Genomic DNA, 17,291 nt, shown 5'->3' with positions numbered 1-17,291 from the left:
GTGCAGAAAAGGCATTGAAACTTGATAAAGAAATAGAAGAAATGTAACAAAAACGCATTAAAAGGAGAAAAATATGACAAAATAAGTTAAAATATGGTGAGTATGGTGGAGTTGCAGAAAAAAGGTAACAATAAACAAAAATGGGCTCAAACTGTTCAGAAAATATTCTTGAAGGCATCTGACGACCCTCTCCCAGTATCTTACGACCCCAAATAAGGATCCCAACCCCAAGGTTGAGAACCCCCGATATAGAGAAGAGTTTTGCTTTTTATTGTAAAGATTCATTTACCATCGGTCAACCTGCCATTGGATGGTGTTAATGTTTGTAAATAAACACAGACGGATTAGATGTCATCAATGTTTAAGACTACATGATCACATGTTCATGATTCATGACTGTTTTTAATCCCACGTGGCAAAACTATAATTTAGTTTTTATTAGTTAATGAAAAAATAATCAGTTTGATATTGTTTTCATCCACGTTTTTTTTTTGTTTTTAATTATCAGTCTTGTTATTGTCTCTTAAAAAAATGTAATCGAGGAAAACTGAAGTTTTTAGTCTAAATTATCACTGATCTGTCGTCACGTCGTGAATCTAAATACACAAAAACAATCAAGATTTGACCTGGAAGTAAGACCCGAGTGCTGAGTTATGCTGAGTCATTAGTATTCACTGGAGCACAAAACAGTTTGGCTATCAAACACAATCAGTCTAGGAAGGAGATGCAACACAAATTATAGGCTGCTAAAAAGTGGGCAGGGCCTTTATTTCAATCAACAGTACACAAAGAAAGTAGCTATTTACAATCCCATTGAAAATCTCATTCTCTTCTTTTCCTGATGACTAAAGATAATTAGTAGTAGTCCTCCAGGTCCGTTTTCTCCCCCTGGTTCTGAATCTGCTGCTGCTTTTTGTACAAATCAGCAATCTGCGGAAAGAAAGAGAAAGAAAGACAGAAAGTGGTCGAAAGAGTAAAAAAGGGAGAAGATCATGAAGTCAGGTCAGGAACGTGAAGCAGAAAAGCTAAAAATATCACTTTGATTATTCATATCTGGAGCTTTGATGTCAGCGACTCGCAGCTGCTGACTGGGAGACTGGGGTTGTGCTTACTGGAGCTCATCGGTGCCTGTGGGGGAAGGTGGGGGGGAGTGGGTACCAGGACCATGAATAATATGTGAACAGAAGCCCCGCCCACAATCTGCAGCATAACTACCAGAGCAGTGGATTGAGCATCATGATACTCTGTCCAATGGGTTCATGTTCTCCTAATTCCATAGCGACTTAAATGAGGTCAAGTCTAATTTAAAGTATGTGCTACCGTGCTCTGCTCTAATGGGTGTGTGTGTGTGTGTGTCCCCGTAATACGCACGTGTTTCCATGATGGAGGGCAGATGGTTGGCAGTGAAGTTGATATAAACTCACATATAAAAAGGATTAGTCCTTCCCACGCTACACTGGAGCTCAGGTAAAACGTTTAAAAAAGTGGCCTTATTAAAAATGTTTAACTGAGCCGTTAAACTGATGCACTGATGTTTGATGGCAGCTGCTCAATCAAATGTTCTACATCTAAGGAAATTAGTCCAAAAAAAAAAAAAAAAAAAAAAAAAAAATGTTAAACAGGAAACGCAATGACTGGCCTTTAAACTGACCAAATATGACTATGGACTATGAATATGGTTGTTTTTTTTAACCAATGAAATTATTTATTATTTTTTTTGCCTTCACGAGATAAACCCCATCGCGTTTGGAATGGGAAGCATTTCCAAGCACTAATGTCATTTTAATTGTTATTGTAATTAAATTAGCGTTGATTATCGACAACATCCTCCGTGACAGCAGAATTAGCATTAAATGAGCTGCAACCCAACCGCAGCATCATTTCTGAAATACTGTATTTGGTGTCTAAGCATCTGTTTCCAAACACATTCATTTCTATTATTATTGTAAACACACAAACAGGAGGGGGATGTATCTGCTGATCACAGGTGTAATTAACGACTTTGTTTGTTGAAGGCTAAAAGCAGACGTTTAGGTGCTTTGTGTCAGGTAATAAAGATATTTGAGCATCTGTTAGCATAATTAATTTTTGGCTACTGTATTTTTTTAGACTAAAAATTGTTGTGTCACTTTTCAAGAAGTTAACTAATTTCCTGGAAATACTCAGAGAAAGGTCACTCTGGGCTAAATGTTAGAATGACTTATCTAATAAATACAATGTACATAGTAACAGCAAACAATAATTTACTTTAGTGGTGCAAAACCGTTTTTTGAGTCGTGACTCCATTTAATCACTAATTACTGGCGACCCCAGATAATTTACTTATTGATCATGTTTGTCATAATAATAATGTTACGAGGCGCACAATAGTGTAGTAATAAACCAGCTCAGATATGCTTATACTGTATTTTCTTTTTTTACTAGATTTATTTATATTTGAGGAAGTGAAAGTATATAATACAGATGTTTAAGATTGTGCTTTACTTTGAAAAAGAATAACAATTACATATATATGCATACAGTACACTATTTAAGTAGTTACTTAGCTATTTAATTAGTTAATGTTTATACTGTATTTTTTAAACTACATTTATATTTGAGGAAATGAAAGTACATAATACAGTTGTTTAAGATTGTGTGTGGTGTTCTAATTTGAAAAATGATAATAATAAAAAAAATAATATATATATCTATAGTATATTATTTAATATTTAAGTAGCTAGTTAATGTTTATACTGTATTATTTCTAAACTACATTTATATTTGAGGAAGTTAAAGTATATAATACAGTTGTTTAAGATTGCAAACAAAAATAGTATATTATATTATATAACAGTATATTTGTATGATTGTTTAATTATTAAATGTTTATACTATATATTTTTTAAACTACATTTATATTTGAGGAAGTGCAAGTATTCGTTGGAGTTGTTTAATACTGTGTGTGGTGTTTTAATTTGAAAAATGATAATAATACGAAATATATCATTTAAATCAGCATTATAATTTTTTTTAATCAATTACTAGACATTTCAGGCGACCCCACATGGAGTCACAAAAACCCTGATTAAAAAAAAAATAAAAAAAAGAAAAACACTGATCTACCTTTTCCTGGCAGGTTTTCTCTTTGAATCACACAAGGTCATGAAATATAATGAAAACGGCACAAACTGCACGAAAAAGTCCAACTGAAACTCATTTCAAAGTTGAAACTGAATTTTTTAGAGCTTTTTTTAAACACACACACACACGCACACGCACACACAAAGCTGTTACAGATATAGTCGACTAAAATAAAAGCATGTGTTTATTAAAAAAAGCATCAATTACCATTTATCCACCTGATAAGAGATGATATTAAGTCCTGTCCCACCTTCTACGTAACAAAAGCAGTTTTGATAATAAACTTAGTTCTGATTGGATTTCGTCCCATATGAACATTATAATTTAGCGTTTATTAGTATATAGTACTATAGATTTTTTTTTATATACATTTCATTCAATTAATTAGTCAGTTTGGTTGTTGTCACTTAAAAAAATATAGTAGACAAAAACCATAACAAAATTAACACTACTTGATAGTCTAAAATAACTCCAGCTGTGCAATATTATATTATCAACATTTACATTATGTTTTTGAGTGATCCAAAAGGTGCTCAACAAGCAAAATAGATGCTTCATATTCCGACTTCTACACGTCAGTTTGATGAATAATCAACCATTCATCACCTCAGCACTAAAACACATTGATACAAACTAGGGCTGGGCAATTTTGCCTAAAAAATAATCTGCATAGAACAATCCTAAAATAAATAGTAAATGATTCTCTGTGATTTAACTATATCAAGCTTTAACTCAGGTTTAAGCAAAAGTGCAAGAGGAACCTCACAGTAGCTTAAATTTTCTGATTAGGAAATCACATAACTACATATTTTATAACATATAACATTACAATTATATACAGTATATATATATATATATATATAAACTTCCCTTAGTATCTCAGCATAGTGCAAATAAATAATTAAACATATAACCTACTCAAAGTGTAAACACATGTAAACATAGAGGGGGAGGGCTCACATTGCGCTACGGTAACCCACAAGGACGGAACGCGAAAAAGTGGTAGGGCAAAAAATAATTAGAAAAATGTAAAAAAAAAAATAATAATAATAATAATAATACTAATAATTGAATTTGCAAAATAAAATTTGTTTTTACCTACAAATTCGATAAATCGATTTAACCAAGTTTTCTGACCCACCCTAATACAAACAAGTGTAGTTTAGCCATTAAAAAAAAACCTTTGCTCATGAATCACAGAAAAAGAAATTTAATCGCTATATTCTGCATAAAAAGGAAGATTTAGTGATTTATTTCACAAATTTTGTGCGTCAGTTCCATGTGTTTGAACATATCTGTGACAGTGATGCTAATCTATTTCACACGTCTCTATCGGACGTTAAAAATCATGGCCTGGAGTCTTAAATCCACTGCCTTTGACCCATGAGCAAAGCCCTGAGGGAACACATCATATGGCTGCTTTACCAGCGTAAAGCAGCCAGCAGGATAAAACAGAGTTCATTGTTGTATGTGTAACAGTAAACCTTTAGCACCGTGATAATGATGATGATGGTGTGATGCATCAGCCCTTTGTTGCACATCACAGAACTGTGTGCACGTTGGTAGACGTGTTCTGATCTTTACCTGAGCGCTGCTCGTCGCGTCTTCTGGTTTTTTGTCATCTCTGATTCTGAGGAAGCGTGGGAACCTCAGAGAAATACCCTTGACTGGATCCACCTGAGGACAGATGCAGTGCACAAACACTTTTAGCAAACAATTCTTCTTTTAACCTTCAAACCGCATGCAATGAATAAAAAAAAAAAACCTTTTCTAAATGACCACAACCTTTAGATATGCATTGTCATCATATTAGTTTGAAAGGAAGCCTTTGGTTGTTTTTTAGCACGTCCTGTATCACTGTGTGACACTGGTAGAGGAAACCATGACCGTTAATCAGTTATTTTATAAAGCAGATCAATCTGAATAATACATGTTAAAGTCAAACGATATTTCCCTTAAAACATCTTTTGACTTCAAATAGATTTCAATTGAACAAGTATTTTCAGATCATCTTTCTGTGGCCCCTGGGTAAAGCAAGGGTTCTCAACCTTGGGGTCAGGACCCCATTTGGCTTCAAGAAACAGAATATTTTCTGAACAATTTGGGCCTATTTTTATGCTTTTTCTGTAACTAAGCCAAATTTGTCAAATTTTAACCTATTTTCATCTAATTTTATTGCCATATTTTTTTATCCTTTTAATGCATTTTTGCTTCTTTACTCCCATTTCTTCCACTTCTCCATCAAATTTTAAAACTTTTCTGCACATTTTATTCACTTTCAAGACATTTTCAGCACTTATAAACCCTTTCCACCACTTTTTCCACCTAATGTTTCATATATTGACCATTATTGTCACTTTTAACCTCTTTTCACCACCTTTTCTAACATTTTTGGTCACTTTTAACACATTTTATTTCTAAATAAAACAAGGATTTACATCTTTAATATGACTACATACTATGGCCCAAATAATAATAAAGTTCCTGGATAACAGTGGATATTATTCAGATAAATAAATAAATGTAGTTATCACAGATTCATAGAACAGTGGACCATCATTTTACTGACTTTATGGATGGACCCCAAAAACTCTCGCCCCTTTATTCCCCCTTATAGATGGTCCTGTCTCCACATGACTGTTCTTCAATGTTCATGTCTGTGTTCAACCACCTTCAGTGTGTGTGTGTGTGTGTGTGTGTGGACCAGGAGATACCAAATGACTGCCTGTGATTGACAGTCTCTGTACATCACTCTAATGGCCTGTCATCCTACTCAGGATGTCCTCATGTCCTTATTAAGATGGAATTCAGGTCAACAAAATTACATTTGGGACATTAATGCAAGTGCAGCACAAAAAAAAAATAATGCACCAACAAAGTAAAAAAAAAATTGCATTTTGAAGTGAACACAACAACCTGAGTGATTCAAAGTGAACCAATCAATAAAAAAAAGAAAATGAGAGCATATAGTGAAGGTCAACATTGACAGGTGGACCCTTAAAGGAACGAGGACTAACGAGGACGATGGCTAATTTTCCTGAGCGGTGCTCGTGTTGACAGACGGCAGGACAAACCAATCGATGCCTGCACCGGCTTATTGGATACAAATCATACACATTCCATCGATATTAAAATGTGAGATCATAATGAAGCTACATTAAGATTGGCAGCTAGAAATAAATGTAAGTTTGGGTCAGAGGCACAAATAAGAGGAAATGACCTCTAAGAGGGAAGATTTTAAATAATGAAATAATCCCAAAATCGGTTCGTGATGGATACCAAATCCTGTACTTTATTAGTTACCGACCTAAATAGTGCACATTGGTTTTCACCCATGTGCACAAATGCAAGTGAAATACCACAATAATAATAATAATAATGATGCACTGGATTTTTATATAGTGCTTTATCATAGACACTCAAAGCGCTAATATAGAGCCCCGTCGCATAGAGCTGCTCTTTAATTTGTTCATTATTAAAAAAATCAATAAGAAATACTGCAAAATTGTCGTTAACTGTTTTTATGATGAAGAAATTTGTGAAACCAATGTTGCTGTAATACAAATAGTTAGATTTGTTAAAGTTTGTTATTATTATCATTCGTATGAGGAATATATATGGTAAATTGGTAAATTTTTCGATTTTATTATTTACCATTTATTACCACACAAGTGCCGATTCACAGGTACCGAGTATCGGTTCATATGTGTAAGCTACCCATTCCTTCCTCTCCACACACACACACACACACACACACACACACACACACACACACACACACACACACACACACACACACACACACACACACACACACACACACACACACACACACACACACACACACACACACACACACACACACACACACACACACACACGGAAATTAAATTCCACCAAAGGGTTCATTCTCAGTGGAATATTTTAAATTTGTATTTTAACTGTAAACCGTTTTCTATTCATGCTGCAGCACTTGCAGTGAGAAAAGTATCTGTTCTTTTAAACCCAGCATCTTTTATAGCACTTTTTAATATCTCCATTATGAGCTAGTAATTATGGCTCTACATTGTGGGCGTTGGACCATAACAGGCCAAGTCTCTCAGTGGAAGCACATTACAGGGGGATTAACGGGGCAGCACTGACCATTCCCATAGCGGCCTTGTAGACGGGTGACAGCGAGAGGTCGGCACATTTCACCTCCCAAACCTGCACTGCGTCCATCCATACATCCGGCTCAGCTGATTGGTCGAAGCGGTAGTACGCACGGGGTTTAGGCAGGATGTGTTCCTGGAGGACGAAGGAAAACAGTGTAAATAACATCTGTATTGTTCCATGGAATATTAAAGTGAGAAGAGAGAAGATGAAGGTGCTGCAAAAGCCATAGTTTACCTTACCACCTGCCTTATTAGGACAAATACATGTACCTCTTGAATAAAAACTATTACATTGTCCCAATATTTCATATTGTTTTTCATGAATTTCTAAATCTGATCAAGCACTGCTGAAATCAGCAAAACATCCTAATATTTTAATTATTTTACCCGTTTAAAGCCCTCCTTTTTGAGTATAATGGGTAGGCATGGCACATTTATGTGTATAGGGAATTACATGCTCAAGGCGATATAATGAGCTTTATATAATTAAAAAGTTCATCAGAAAAAATTAAACTACAAACATATGACTTTAAATAAAGTTTGAAATCACAAAAAAAAAAACACTATAAATCCCCCTCTTAGTCATAATCAGAGGAGAAAAGGAGTGATTTTAACTTGGATTTAAAAATGTTCACACTGGTTGCTGACTTTCGTTCCACTTCTATGCAGCATAACAACTAAAAGCTGCGTCACCATGTTGGCTGTAAATGTTAATGACTCACTTTAGCATTGAGCGATACAGTAATAACCATGCATTCTGTGATTTGTGGGCTTATTTTTTTTTAATGGTGAAATTTTATTTTTATCATAATGAAATTATTTTGGCATTGCAACTACTGCACACTAGGGATGTGACTCTTTGGGTGTCTCACGATTTGATTCGATTCCGATTCTTAGGGACACGATTCGATTCTTGTTTTAACCGATTCTTGATTCAAAAACTGACACAATGCATAGTGTGTTCAGGTTAATTATGGCATCAAAACCATAGAGTTTGTATAAGATAATTTTAAATAAACTGATGATGTAATCACACAAAGACAAACTTAAGACAAAAGGTAACATTTATTCATGCTAAACACAAACACACACTCCTCGTCTATGTAATACATTGTAAGTTGGGGTCGCTGTTGTTTCCTGTTGGGAGCGTGTCAGACTGTAAACGTCTGGATGAGTTTGTGTGTTTTGGCCAAACACTGTTGCCGTCGTAGTTGGAAGTCACCATCTTGAAGGCCTACTAGTCTCTACTAAGTTATTGTATTATACTCACATATACTTGTGAGTATGTTTAAGTGTACTATTTGATAACACTCATAAGACTGTGTTTGTGAAAGATAAGCATAAACGGTGCGTTATATAAATCACCACAGATCGCGGTAAATGTTAGCACGAGCATATGCATGGATTTTCCCATTGATGTTAGCATGAAGCTAGTGGACTTTTTGTATAGTGGTATTTTCTATTTATGAGAACACTCATATGTATTTGTATGTTCAGTTTACAGTGTTTCCTGAGCAAATCGAATTTTGAAGTTTATGAATCGATTCAGAATTGTGGATGATTAGAATCGCGATTCTTATGTGAATCATTTTTATTTTCCCCACCCCTACTGCACACAAATTCAGAACTTTTAATTTTTTTTTTTAGAAACTTAAAATGAATTCAAGTTGCAATTAAAATGCTTGTGCAGTATTTGCATTGTGGACTTTTACTCAACACATGCCTGCGATCTTGAGACTTCGTTTTGACAGTAAAGATCATCGACAGATTCATGTCTACAGATGCAACATTCACTTATATTGTTTTACACAGTTTTTCATCTTATTTCTGCACATATAATTACCGTACTTGTGCACACAAAAATTAATTGAGAGTAAAGATGTTCAATGCAAATTAAAAACCTTTTGTTTTGAATGCTGCTGCGTACAGTTCATCAGTATGAAAATAAGACATTGCATTCGCACAGAACTTAACGAAGAAACAATGACACAGCAGCCTTGGTTACACCACAAAACACGTCTGAGGAGAAATCAAACTGTTCCAGCGGTGATAATTATAATAAATTCTACTAACAAGGAACAAACCAAAAAACCCTTACAAATCCAACAGAGAGAAAGCCAAATTAATTAAAAACAAAGTAATATTCAAACTTCCCAAAAACCTCTTAAAAATGGTGGTAACTCAAAAATATTGACTCCATTTCTAAAGTATTTAAAAGAAACAGTACGTTTTTAACCCCGCAGAGCTCACACAAGTGGACTATAGTGAGCCGAAGCTGGAGAAAAAAAAAAAAGTCTCCGTCACTGGTACTGTAGTTCCACACACGATATTTATGCTGTAGGCATTCAAGTGACGCTCAAAAACTGGGCCAATATCCCTGAGTGAGTAGGTGGGCGTTTTACAAAAAGCAGCTGCTCGCAGCCGTGACTCAGGACTCAAACTAACGTCCTCCTGGTACCGAGTACAGGGAAGTGGGCAAAAATCAAACCGGCTGCTGGAACAGTTTAAGTGTGAGGTTATTGAAACATATACTAGGTGGTGTTTTAGGTTAAAGTGGAAAAAAAGACACACGTCTGCGTCTGGGCTGTGCGACAAGAAGTTGAAGGAAGAAGTTAGAGACTCACGAAGAGTAACTCGTCTGTTTCTTCATATGCTCTCTCTGGCTCATATTAAATGTTGTAATGAAATAAAGTTTATGTTATCCATTTATTTCTTCAGTCTCAGAATTTTGGCACGTTTCAACTCCTTCAGCGCTTGACCAATTAAGATATCAATATATCTTTGCAAAAAAGTAGTCAAAACTTCCAAAAATATTCAATCCAGAGTCCTAATGTTCTCAAAAGTAACAGGAATATCCATCTGGCCGCTCACAATTAGGAGTGTGACGATATCTCAATATGGCAACAGTATTCATTTTTTTTAATATTTTTTTTTCTTTCAAAACCATTTCTACTTTTTCACTAAAATGTGCAGGTAGGTCTTCACAGAAATGTTGTCACTGTTTGTTGAAGGAACCAATATATTTTTAGTTTACTGGAATAGTGCACTATACTGGTGTTACTGGTAAGAAAGACCATATTTTTTGTTTACAGAAAGCACTATTGGAGATACTTACTTGTTGACATTGGTATGTTGACACTTATTTACAGAAATGTTGCACTAAAATAGTGTCAATGTTCATAGGACACTTTTTCAGAGATATAAAAGAAAAATTGTATTTTTTTCCACTTAATCTTTTTTTCTCTGTTATGTCAGATCATCGTAGATTGTTTTCTGACCAATATATCGATAATCGTTATCGTGGCCTTTGTATCGCTTATCGTATCGTGAGGAACCCAGAGGTTCCCACCCCTGCCTACAATATCACATTTTTTAACAATAGGTTAATTGGTTTTTGCATTAGAAGTATTTCAGGCTGCTCCTCATAATTTTTATTTATTCATAATTACCATTATCCAAACTGAATTATGATTACATTGACTGCCATTTTTTCTAATCACAATTAATATTTCCCCCCTAAAAGTCAATTACATTCTAAATTACTCAAGTTTAATCACAATTAACCCCATAAAACATACTCTTCCTGTTGTGTTAGCTTTCTGTTAGCATCTCTTATGATAACGGGTCGGTTTTTACCCATGTCTTAAATGAGCTGTAAAATACACTAAAACTAGTATCAATCATCCAATTTGTTTCTCATCTCTTGGTTACCTTGTTAGGCATCCTAATCAATTAAAATGTACTTTTAATATTTTTGGTGTGGGCCATTTTAAAAATGGTAAAATTATCCTCAAGAGAACCGACAGGCAGTGGGAAAACTTGATATGAAACATATTTTAATAATTATGTCTAAGCCTTACAACTGTAACATGATTCCCCAGGTTTGCGTTTAATTAAATTGAAATTAATAGAATTTTCATGACAATTACAATTATAAAGTGAATTATCTGAACTCAATTACAAATCACTTGCGATTGCAATATAAACAGATTTTTCATAAATGTAATTCATTATCAATTACGCGATTACAATTATAATTGATCCCAACCCTGATTATTAGTAATATTAGAAAAATGAAGTTGCTTCTGATGATTAATAACATTTTAAATCAACTCATTGAAATCCGTGAGAATTATTAAGCACCCTTTTAATTTGAAACACCTTCTGATAAACAATGTCACAGGTTGATTTGATCAGATTAATGCAGTGTGAGGATCGGACAAATATTTATATCTGAGCCACAGTCAAAATCTCTCTTTTTCTCCTCTTATTCAAGCCAGATTTTTATTTGTGGAAAGGCTGATTTTATTAACTCCTTACATTCCTGCATTCAGAAATAATCAGCGCGCATCATCATCTGTCACCAATATGGTAGCTGCTCTAAAGCGTGACGCGCTGCAGGGAGGAAATAATAATATATATAATAATAATAAATAATAATCGTCCTGCTTTAAGAGGAGACAGAGCTGTTTGCAGTGTAACAGAACTATTATGGAGCTGATGTGAGCGGTATCCATCCATCCATTTCTGGTATCCACACACATTTCACCAATCTCCGTATCTGACAGCTTGCTTGACTTATTTATTCTGTAGTGGATCAAACTGTGGCTTTACGTTAGACATGGTATGAAAATAGTTGGACATCACCGTGGCAACGTGAACAGAAGTCTGCGTATGTTTTAATGAATCGAGTAGCAGCAGCTGTGACACAACTCGGGTGCGCACAGAGCAGCTCCATGACGCACAAGTCAAAATTTCTAGTGCAATATAATGTTTCACCTTATCAGAGCGCTGCACTTATTCCAGGGTTAGAAGCGCTTAAGAGGAAAACGACTTAAGCAAACAGGAGAGCGTAAAGCCAGATTTAAATGGGAACGCCCACATTTCAGAGCCGCTTCACCCAGAGTGCGTAACTGGGATGGACTTACGCGCATGGGAGAATCGAGCCCCAAGTGAATTTAAGAACAATTAGAAAAAGATTAGAGCTATAAAAAACAATTATGAAAAGATCCACATCTGCAGGATAAAAATCTAATTCAGGGTCAAAATTTACATGAAAATAGACAAAAGGTCTGCGAAGCCCTGTTAATCTTTTAGTCTGAGACAAACCCTGAGCTCCAACCTCCAGGTTTCTTGACTCCCTGAGCACAAGTCAAACACCAGGAAGTACTTCACACATCTACACACTACTGAAAAATAAAATATCTGTTGAATCTTTCATTCGGGTGCAGCATATTCAGCTCTGGCAGTCCACAGATCTCCATGTGGTACCCCTCATGTTAAAAAAAAAAAAAAAAAGATAATAATAATGAACCAGAGTAGTACGCTGATGCAACGCCTCACCCCCTTACACAGCTGTGGGATCCTAATTAAGGCACTTTCTCATACTTTCATTACACTTTCTGAGAGGTGTGTGCACCTATAATGCTCACGCGCTGTTGAAACTGTGACAGCTGGACACTGATGATTGCAGCTCGCTTGCTTTAAAATCACAGCCCAGTCGATTTTATCCCCGGCTCAGCTAATTATGTGACATTTGTAGCTTTAACGTGTTGTCTGCCAAGCTGCGTCTTCATCTACTTGGCCAAAGGGGAAGAAAAAAAAAAAAAGAAGAAGAAGATGGTGCTCTTGGAATGTTTGACCAATTAAAAGCTGGAAATGAACTGTTTCTTTTTGCTTGGAGAGAAGAAAAAAAAATAGTGGATGGTCCTTGTTACAGTGCAACACAACACCTCACCACCCGGAGGGAAGTGAACAGAGCCAATCGTCTGCCCACCGAGTCCCATTGGCCTGCAGCAGTGCTGCAACTAAAGCACAGCCTCGGCCCCATCCATCACTTTCATTACAAAGCACTCCACTACAGGGTGGATTGGTGTGTGGGGGGAAAAGGTTACAGCACCTTCTCAATCACTCAGCTGCTTCTGCACTTTGCAGCATTTTTTGAAACACCAAGTGTAATCATTTAATTATCGGGGGAAAAATACATTTCAAAAAAGAAAATAGAAATCAACTGAATATGGAACATTTAGATCCCATAATTTAGTACTACTTTACAGTTTATTAATCTATACGTACTTTGAAGCATCTTAGTTAACGTCAAAGCTCTAAATTAAGCAGATAAAGTCAACAGAATACCGACTCCATCCTGACTCATGCCTCAGCTTTCACTTTTAATGAAAAGACGTCAACGTCTTCAAATGCTGCTGCTTCGCTGCAAACCTCTCAGATGTAAATTGAAAAAGCCATTTATTACCCAGTGTTAGTTCATACCCAGACATTTTGCACCAAACACGTTTTATTGGGAAAAAACAAACAACAAAAAAAAAAAAAAAAACACACAAGTCAACCATTTCTGTCCAATATTCCACAAAAGCAGGAGAACACGCACACATTTGCGAGCAAATGCAATTACTTGGAGGACAACATTGCTGAACTTTTATTCACTGGTTATAGCAGGTGAATGACAGACTGCCTCAGTCTAAAGGGCCACAACATTCCCAGGAGTAAATGAGTTGATTTTAGTTTGTACTTTAATTCAAATTGAATACATGTCATTCATATTGGGGAAAAAAATGAAATAAGTGGCCAGTAACTCAATTCAATATGGTTGTAGAGCTGAGGAGAAGTCTACAATAACATTTTACTCAGAAGGTGTTCAAACTTCGTGCAGGCTTTTCACTATGGTCTCTATTCTCCATTGCACGTAGGTCAGAAAAGTGGCGCCGTTTTTGGCTGAGTGCTATTCTCCCCCTGTACTTAAATCCCAGTTACGCACTCTGGGGGGAGTAACCCCGACATATGGGTGTTCCCTTTCAAATCTGGCCTTACGCACATTCTCTCTGTGGCTTCAGTCCTTTTACTTTTACGTGCTTCTGAAATTGAAATAAGTGCAGTGCCCAACAAAGGTGAAACATTATATTACACTAGAAGTTTGGACTCAGTTACAATTTACACAACACGGACTCATAATATTGCAAAAGAAACTCCCAGAAAGAATCTATCCAAACTGACACTGTCAAGCTGTCACGGGGGTGGCAGAGGGTTCAATATGTTCACATTTACCAGTTCTAGACAGGACAAAATGTGTTACATTTCACTAAATTTTATCCTGTCCATGCTGGTCAGACTGATGTCCAACTATTTTCATACTATACTATATCAAGAGTAAATAAGTGAAACAAGCTGCAGAGATGGATTCCAGAAACGGTTAACATTTCAAAATGAGGCTTGGCTTTAATTCGGACTCGCTCACATCAGCTCTATAAGGTATTGAACAATTTATATTTAATACTGCGTATTATACCCTATTCACACAAGATTAGTTTTACCTAGGGAAAACATGCCATTTGTAATAATTGCGGAGAATGTCTGTGATGTTAATCCTGTGCGAATCGGCCATGTCAGTATTTGTAAAGTAAAAATTACCCCACAAATGACTTACTATATTTTGCTGAACTCCGAGGTCCTGTGATAATACTAATCCAATGCGAAAAGGCTTCTCTGTGATTTGGACAGAAATGGGGCGGGATCTGATGCATGATTACGTGTTTTGTTTACGGTGTCACGGTGTGAGTTTACCTCGAACTGAGATCAATTATGAGCATATATGCTCATAATCGATCTCAGTACGAAGTAAACTGACGCGTAATCACACATGAGATCCCGCCCATTTCAACACCAGGACGCATGTTTATTTACTTTTGTCGAAGAATGGAAGCTGCATTGGAGTGTTTAGAAAACCTCTTGGGTCCCGGGCCAGCAAAACCTTATCGACCCATAACGCACGGCAACAAAAAGATAAGGAGCTATATCAATATATATGTTTGTAGCCTTCTATTTAATACAGCTGGCTAGCGCTAGCAGAAACAGCCTGCAAAGTTGTTTTATCATCAACTCACACACTGTTTCACGTTCTCAAATGTCAAATGTAAATTTCAGCAAAATCTCAGGCTTTGGTTATCCCGTGCGAATGCGCCACACAGAAAGCAAATGTTGGGGGTGTCATTTATTTATTACATGTGGTTCCTAGGTAAAACTAATTCCATGCAAATAAGGCTTTAGTCTGGTTCACTGCAAACATCTCTGTCTCTTCTGTATGAAAGCAGGATGCTCTGCATAATAAAATCAAATTATTCACAATTATAAACCCAGCAACACAGTAGATCATGTAGAGCTGTTCGTGGTAGAAGTAGCGTGCGAGCTGAAAAAGTGCATTACGGTTTCATTTTTTCAGGAAATGTACGTCAATGTCCCGAGTGCCAGTCGAAACATTAATTATGATCAATATAGTGTCATGGTGAAGAGGAAGTTCATTATAATTAATCCAAGAAGCCAGAGCTGAAACCTCTTAAGAACCCCAGATAAAACACTTTCCCTGTACAAAACCTTCCACTTTGAATAACACCACAGTTCAGTTCCCGTTTTTATGGCATTTCTGGCAGGTTACCCGATACAGAAAGGGGCTTTATTACTATAGTGGACACTTCTCAAACACCATGTAGTGTTAATGTGCTACACACCACACAAACTAATATTTTGTCTTTGACCTTCATGTCGCTGCCTGGCCAGAGACTCTCCCCATAAGCTATGCAGAAGATATGGTTCAAGATCCCCTGATGCTGTTCTGTACTAATTCATGGTCGAGTTGTTGTTTTTTTCATACTGGTTTTGACAACAACAAAAAGTTGACCATGGAATAATTATCAGAAGGCGGAGCTAACGGATAGATTTTCTTGATGGCAATCGATCAAAGTTCGGTGCTTGCCTCCATGCTTATTTCCTTAATTATCACCTGTGCCAGTTGACGTGATTAAAAAAATAATAAAGTGGAGATGGTTATTTACAGAATCAAAAAGCCTCCATTACACTTCAAAACCTACTCAGTGAAAATGTACTTGCAGCCATGGAAATGTGAAAAATTATTTCCAAAAGTATAAAAAAAAAAAAAAAAAAAAAAAAAAAAAAAAAGGGCTTCAATGTTTGGAAAAACAAGTCTTTTTTTTACCACTCTGAGCGAGACAGTAACACAGTTGTCACTTTACCTTTAGGAACTTGTAATGCTGCTCCAGATCATCGTCCTTGAAGCCAGTCCCAATCTGGAGGGAAACAAAAGAAGATAAGACACTCACAAACACTGGGATGTGCACATACATTCATTCCCTCACAGTGAGGCAGCAGACGTTGGCAGAAAGCAGCAAACACAGAGCAGCAGGAGAAATCCCCTCTACACCTCCAGGCTCTTGTCTGCCTGCTTTGCCTGAAGCGCCATGTCACCTCTCCAAAGACCCAAAACCCACCGCGACGCCGGAATCACGGAGCGAGCTGACACACACAGAAAAAGGCAGGAAAAAAAGGCCTGTTGTGTCATGCAAATCTAACATTTTCCAGATCACAGCTGTGTTCCGCAGGTGTCCGGGAGAGGCTTTAAAAAACGTGTTTGGAGGCAGAGCTCGAGAGCGTTGTTTGATTTGACTGTGGGACATTTATGTCTTATCTGTGTGTGCAGGCCAGCTCCTGCTTTAGGCACACGCTGGAGCGTTTTGAGAGGAGGGACAACATGAACACTTGCACGTTAATGACAAGGCCAATGAGAGCTCATACTCAAACACATCAAGCTCTTTATTACCATCACTGCAGGGAATTGTGAGTAAATACTTGTATGCACATACGGCCAATACGTAGTCACTGTTAATGTAACATTTTAAGACTAAATATAAGATTAATCATATACAGTCTGTAGTTCTCTTTTTGCAGACAGGAAATAAAGAGAAATATTTAAAATATTATTTTACATGTACTGTCGTGTGGTGTTTCAGTAATCTAATCAATTATTATCGTCATCAGTAAACAAAAGCTGCACAAAATGACTGCAACAAATAAAGTCAAAAATCTGACCACAAAAAGACAGAGAAATACACAAAGTGACAACAAAATTACACAAACGAACGACAAAAACACACAAAAATGAGTCAAAGAAGATCTGATGACAAAAAACACACAAACAACAAAAACACA

General features: G+C 36.4%; 1 protein-coding gene across 1 annotated transcript in view; it reads right to left on the bottom strand.

Moving 5' to 3' along the window:
- Window positions 1-736: 736 nt before the first annotated feature.
- The window catches only part of LOC114479154 (DNA ligase 1-like), an 83,909-nt gene continuing 67,354 nt past the window's right edge, over window positions 737-17,291 (bottom strand). Inside the window, exons 24-27 of the mRNA XM_028472679.1 lie at window positions 16,319-16,372; window positions 7,267-7,410; window positions 4,708-4,800; window positions 737-930 (exon numbers count right to left, since the gene is read on the bottom strand). Coding sequence (XP_028328480.1) covers window positions 856-930; window positions 4,708-4,800; window positions 7,267-7,410; window positions 16,319-16,372 — 366 coding nt within the window. The 3' untranslated portion in view covers window positions 737-855. The remainder of the gene's footprint in view (window positions 931-4,707; window positions 4,801-7,266; window positions 7,411-16,318; window positions 16,373-17,291) is intronic.

Source organism: Gouania willdenowi, chromosome 17 (genome assembly GCF_900634775.1).
Source record: "Gouania willdenowi chromosome 17, fGouWil2.1, whole genome shotgun sequence".
In the NCBI taxonomy this organism is placed as follows: Eukaryota; Metazoa; Chordata; class Actinopteri; order Blenniiformes; family Gobiesocidae; genus Gouania; species Gouania willdenowi.
The sequence above is the reverse complement of the archived record's forward strand: the minus strand, read 5'-3'. Positions and strand labels throughout refer to the sequence as shown.